This window comes from Gymnogyps californianus, chromosome 3 (assembly GCF_018139145.2).
Source record: "Gymnogyps californianus isolate 813 chromosome 3, ASM1813914v2, whole genome shotgun sequence".
Taxonomy (NCBI): Eukaryota; Metazoa; Chordata; class Aves; order Accipitriformes; family Cathartidae; genus Gymnogyps; species Gymnogyps californianus.
Window position 1 is genome coordinate 83,682,525 of NC_059473.1, and position 6,343 is coordinate 83,688,867.

The 6,343-nt window shown below is 39.9% G+C and overlaps 1 protein-coding gene across 1 annotated transcript; it reads left to right on the plus strand.

The window, feature by feature from the left end:
* The first annotated feature begins 2,142 nt into the window (after positions 1 to 2,142).
* On the plus strand, positions 2,143 to 3,455 carry GPR63 (G protein-coupled receptor 63). The gene has a single exon (XM_050894655.1). The coding sequence runs from the start codon at positions 2,168 to 2,170 to the stop codon at positions 3,425 to 3,427; it is 1,260 nt and encodes a 419-aa protein (XP_050750612.1). The 5' UTR covers positions 2,143 to 2,167; the 3' UTR covers positions 3,428 to 3,455.
* The last annotated feature ends 2,888 nt before the right edge of the window (positions 3,456 to 6,343 follow it).

Consider the following 6,343-nt stretch of genomic DNA (forward strand, 5'->3'; position numbering starts at 1 on the left):
GAAAATCGGGAGTAAAGTTAAGCCCGGGAAGAGGGGAGGGGTGGGGGGAAGGTGTTTTAAGATTTGGTTTTATTTTCTCATTATCCTGCTCTGATTTGACTGGTAATACCTTAAGCTAATTTCCCCAAGTCGAGTCTGTTTTGCCCATGACAGTAATTGGTGAGCAGTCTTTCCCTGTCCTTATCTCAACCCACAAGCCTTTTGTTATATTTTCTCTCCCCTGTCTAGCTGAGGAGGGGGAGTGGTAGAGCAGCTTTGGTGGGCACCTGGCATCCAGCCAGGGTCAACTCACCACAGACTCAATGAAATTAGGATGTTTATAATAATAACCCTTCATGATACCATTGAAAATTAAAGGAGACAGCGAGGTTAACCATTTGTCTTAGAAAAAATGCTGAAGGCGGTCTGGCCCTGGGAATCATCTAGTGATATTGAGCTTGCAGATAGGAAGGGAATAGCTTTGCTATGGAGTGAGAAGAGCAGGTGATGAATCCTTGGCAGCAGCATGAGCAGGCTTGCATTCGGATCACTAGAAGTCCAAACTGAGGACGTAGGTTAGACTTTGTTGTCTTACAGTTAATTTCTTTGTTGGTGAAGTATTATTCAGGGAAGAGTAAACTTTTGATTCTCCATGAAGCATGTGGTCCTTGTGTAAATTCGTAAAAGCATTCCTTCCTCCCTTGACTTTTGGCCAATGTTGATACCAAACAGAAACCACATAAATAATGCGGGCAGGATTTGTGTTACCAGACGTAAGCTTCTCGAGTCAGTAGCACAAGCTTGTCACCATGTGCAGAGATGGAGGAGATAGGCTGCCCTCTGAAGATGCCTATATCCCTCTTCTGACTAAAAACATGAAAACAGCCTGAAGTGACTATTACAGTCATCCAGAATGAATGAGGTGAATCCTACTTTATGTTTCTGGCTATGGTGATCTGTTTTTTAAAAGGACATAGAATCCTGGTTTCCAGCTTGATGAGATGCCAGAGTACTCTGGGAGCGTTTAATTTAATAGTCCAAGATAGAGGGGAGGAGTTCTATGAAGAGCTAGCACTAAAAAGGGGAGACAACTCTCATCTCCTTTGCATTTTGTCTTTAAGAACAGTACATGTAGTAATACAATACACATTATAATAGTACAACAAGACAGTACACGTAAACTATAAAAGGAAATGTTGCACTGTATCAGCATAACGATGAGGGAGGGAGCTCAGCAGAATGTCTAAGGATTAGATTTACAAGGAAAAAGAGGGCGCGCACAGTAAAATTATGTGGGATACCAAGGTGAATTAACAGAGACATGTCTAGACCAGTGAAAACAGGAAAGCTTGCTGCAGGGTGAAGGGTTGTAGTGACTGAAGAAGAGTTAGTTTCCTGCACCTTGATGTGAGTCAGTCACTAAATGAAACAAATCGAGAAATATTTTAATCCTGTGGACAAGTTATTTAATAATTAATAACAGGTTAGGATGTTTTACATGTTTTCGCTGAGGCATCTGCTGCTGATAACTGACATGGAACCAAGGATTCTGTATTATGTAGGATAGCTCAGATAGGTGGGCTTTTCAGTGCTTACCAAACAGGCAGAGAGGCAATACTGATACTATTTAAACTATTTGGAAATGTTATAAAGTTTCCAGCTGTAGGCAATTTCAAAACAAAATCATGAAGTTAGTTTAAAAATTATGAGATTTAAATAAAGATACTGATTTGATTTATTCAGACTTAATCAGTAAAGTTTGTTTTCAAACACAAAAGTTTTCCAGTCCTGGTTATAGTAGAAAAAAGCTTGATGAGTGAGGGTATTGTACAGTATCGGCAAGACTACAGGAGCAGGATCTATAAGAAAAAGACTAAATATTATGAGACTCCTGTGACTGGTGCTTAAGTAAATTGTGTCGACCTAAAGTGTAAGTACGTATTAAGGATCCTTTTGTCATTAAGGAAAGCGGAGCAATCGTTTGGTTCCCGTTGGTTTCAGAGAGTCTTACTTTGCTTCTTTAAATTTCTTTCTTCTTTTTCAGATGGAAATACTGACATGAATTTAAGAACTTTGATGCTTTCAGACATTGAATTTTGATTTGTTAAATGACCAGGAATAAGATACTGCCTGAACAAGATGAAATGCCTTGAAGACCTTTGGTTCTGCTTTCATTTCTCCTGAAGCAATGGTTTTCTCAGCAATGTTGACGCTGGCCCACTCTGGGACCTCAAATGCTACTTTTATTGTTTATGAAAATGCCTATACGAATTTTACCACTCCCCAGTTCTTGCTTCGTAGTGGCACAACACAGCCATTGAGATATAGTTCAGGTGCCGTGCTCACCACTGAGAGAAGTACTTTTCTGGTAAACACTACAGCTGTCCTGCCATCGCAAGAAGTTTTCAGGAGCTTGAGTTTGCCACTTCAGATAATTCTTTCTGCTGCTATGATATTTATCCTATTGGTTTCTTTCCTTGGAAACTTTGTTGTCTGCCTCATGGTCTACCAGAAGGCAGCTATGCGATCTGCAATTAACATCCTCTTAGCAAGCCTGGCTTTTGCAGACATGCTGCTGGCAGTGCTGAACATGCCTTTTGCTCTGATAACAATCATTACCACTCAGTGGATTTTTGGGGATATATTCTGCAGAGTCTCTGCCATGTTCTTCTGGCTTTTTGTCATAGAGGGGGTAGCCATTCTTCTTATTATTAGTATTGACCGATTCCTTATCATAGTTCAGAGGCAAGATAAACTGAACCCTTACCGTGCAAAGATTCTCATTGTGATTTCTTGGGCGGCATCCTTTGTTGTTGCTTTTCCGTTATCAGTAGGGAATCCTAATCTGCAGATACCCTCGAGAGCACCTCAGTGTGTTTTTGGCTACTCTACAAGCCCAGGTTACCGCTCCTACGTGATAGTTATCTTGCTAATTTCTTTTTTTATTCCGTTCCTGGTAATGCTGTATTCTTTTATGGGCATACTCAACACCGTCCGCCACAATGCAGTTCGTATCCATAGCCACCCTGATAGCATATGCCTCAGCCAGGCCAGCAAACTTGGTCTCATGAGCTTACAGAGACCTTTTCAGATGAATATTGATATGAGCTTTAAAACTCGTGCCTTCACAACCATCTTGATTTTGTTCCTTGTCTTCATAGTCTGTTGGGCACCCTTCACCACTTACAGCCTTATTGCCACATTCAACAGCCACTTCTACTACAAGCACAACTTTTTTGAGATAAGCACTTGGCTCCTTTGGCTCTGCTACCTCAAGTCTGCACTGAACCCACTGATATACTACTGGAGGATTAAGAAGTTTCATGATGCATGCTTGGACTTGATGCCCAAATACTTCAAGTTTTTCCCACAGCTACCTGGCCATACAAGGCGGCGCATTCGACCCAGTGCCATCTATGTGTGTGGGGAGCATCGGTCAGTAGTGTGAAGCTGCGGTTGTTTGACAGTGATTGTTATTTTCTGGGATTATTTGTTTTTAGGCTTTAGGTTGAATTTTGTTTTGTTTAATATGGCTTCTCCAGTGTGGCCATATCTTATAACTTGATTAAATTTTCCAGTACTCTGTGCAATTTTGGGAGGAAAGATAGAGGGAGGGAAAGTGGTTGGTTATAGTTGGGTTTACTACCAGAATACAATGTAAACAAAATAACAAATATTACCTCTAGGATTCCATGGAAATCCATTCTTTTAAATGAAAACTACATTTGTAACATTTTGTCAGGTTTATGCTTACTAGGCCTGCAATTGCATCTAATTGTAGGGATTTTTTATGCTGCTAAGATACAGTATATTTAGTTGGTGTAATTTTTCTGAAAAATGTTGCTGCTGTCTGCCAATATATTAGAGCCAAAAAGTCTCATTAGATTACTTCTATTTAATTTTAACAATATTTCAGAAGTTTTCATGGTAACACTAGAAAACTTTTTTCTTTTTTTAATATTTCCATTGATATTTTTGTGCACTTTACAAAATTTACTATAGAATTTGTTCATTGGAATATTTTGTTCTGTATTGAAGGGGTGGTATTCTTATTATTTGTTATATTGGTGAATTTCAATGAAAGACCCTTGTAAGCTCTAGGAGGGCAATTTATGTTGGTATAGCTACACGTACAGTCACAGATTTGCTGTTTTTCTAACAGTTGATCAAAAGTAACATTAACTGCTCAGTTATCAGGGGAGTTGGAAGGAGCAAATGGAGGAATGAAAGGGAAAGCAAGCAACGAAAATACCATGTCCCTAGGTTTAGGCTAACACAAAATTTAGAAAAATAGAGTTCATGTGAAAATTGTCACAGGGGGAGAGGGTGGCTGTAGTTGTTACTTTAGGCTGTTACAAGCTATCCAAACCTGATGGTATGCCTGAAAACCTATCTGAAGTTGTGACTTTGGGCCTACAATTTACACTGTGTTGGTATAATGCTGTGTCTGCTTGGAGCTTGTATAAGGCTAGGTGTGCTCTGCGCTGCTGAAATCATGCTGTCAGGCATTCGTTGGGATAGAATTAGAAATAGCAGGGTAAACCAGCAAATGAATAGCACATGAATCATAGGTGAGGCTAGGACTTACTCTATGTAGTAATTACAGGGAAAAAAATCCTCAACTTGCTTGTTTTCGAGTTTAAATATTAGACCGAAACCATAAACTGATAATCACAGAATCATAGAATGGTTTGGGTTGGAAGGGACCTTAAAGATCATCTAGTTCCAACCCCCCTGCCATGGGCAGGGACTCCACTAGACCAGGTTGCTCAAAGCCCCATCCAACCTGGCCTTGAACACTTCCAGGCATGGGCCATCCACAGCTTCTCTGGGCAACCTGTTCCAGTGTCTCACCACCCTCACAGTGAAGAACTTCCTTACATCTAATCTAAACCTACCCTCTTTCAGTTTAAAGCCATTACCTCTTATAACAGTTGGCCAGCAGAGTTTGCTGGGGATGTAAGTTGAATTCCCCTTTTCCCTCCGATACTACTTTACATTGGTTTTTCTTTGCCCCTTTTCCTCTGTAGTGCCTGCTGCCTCAAGGGTTTACTCTGTTCTTCTCATCTATTAGGCATCAGCTTCTCTCCCTGAAATGCCAAACCACCTTTCTGATTAATGTCAGGCTGTCTCGGTACCTGCCTGGAAAGCAGAAAGGCAAAGGTTTTTCTTGATGGTAGCAATCCAGACTCAGATTTTTTTTTTTTTTTTTTTAAATCAGCTAAATAAATATTTAATATGAGATAAGTAAAATTAAGACTTAGGTTTGGGCTTTGAAGTGAGATCCCCAGTTGCTTTGAGGCTGGGGAAGAATGCCCACAGGATTTGTGCCTCCTTGCAGTGGGCTTTTTGGGGCTGTCCGTGGCTGAGTACAGGAGGATTAATGTACAACAAACTTACCAACCAGGGCTAGGGTTTAGGCTTCTCTTGCTTCCATCTCTCTTTCAGTACCCCAAAGCATGGGGACCTCTTCATTGTTCTTGTACCTGAGGAGCAAATAATAGCAATTTTATCTATCTATCCACACAGTACGGGGCGTTTCCTTCATATGAGGAAGGAAGGAAATGCCCTGTTCTGTGTGGATGTCCAGGGACTGCTTCCTTCCTGTGGCCAACTAAACATTTACACCCCAGATTTTATTTAGGTCTTCAGTGAAGAACTAATTTAACAGTTATCTCTGTTCTTCTCATTGACAACTATTGGTAAAAGTGTTGACAATATTTAAAATTTAGGAGTATAAAAGAAACAATTTTGAATTTAGTAATTTCATTTTTTTTTTTAAAAAAAGCTGCTAGCTGAGGTTGTGGGTTACATGTAAAGGCACCCAGGCAGCGGCAATGTTATTGATGTCCGTGCTTTCCATTCCTTGTCAAATTCACTGATGATGGATTTTTCTGATCAAAATGACAGGCAGTAAAGGAGTTCCACTGTAAAATAGTGTTTTAGCTTGTCTTTGCAGTATAGCTTTTATTTCTCAATTACATTTACATTGATAGCGGAAGTTTATGACCTGGTTAGTATGGATTTTCTGTTTCAGAGCTGTCATGCCTGTTTATCTCTGAAAGCAGCAAAATTGTGCTTAGAGCTAATGTAATAGAGAGCATACACTGTCTAAGATGGTAGGAACAGGTATTTTTGCTGTCTTCCAGAGCTATAATGTAAGAGGTTTGAATGAATGTCGTAAAACATGGTAATTCAAGAAGGAAAGAAGATGAGTAATACAGGAAAGTTAGTGAAATTGCTTTCTTGAAGGGGGAGGCGAAAACATTTTGTGGGGATTTCATAATCTCCGATAAGTACTGGCTGTGAAGTAGAAATTGCAAACATCAAAGGAAGTTAATTTGTCTTGATAATTTAGTGTTTG

Excerpts from the sequence above, each read along its gene's own strand:
- GPR63 (XM_050894655.1), top strand. The coding sequence starts at position 2,168 with ATGGTTTTCTCAGCAATGTTGACGCTGGCCCACTCTGGGACCTCAAAT.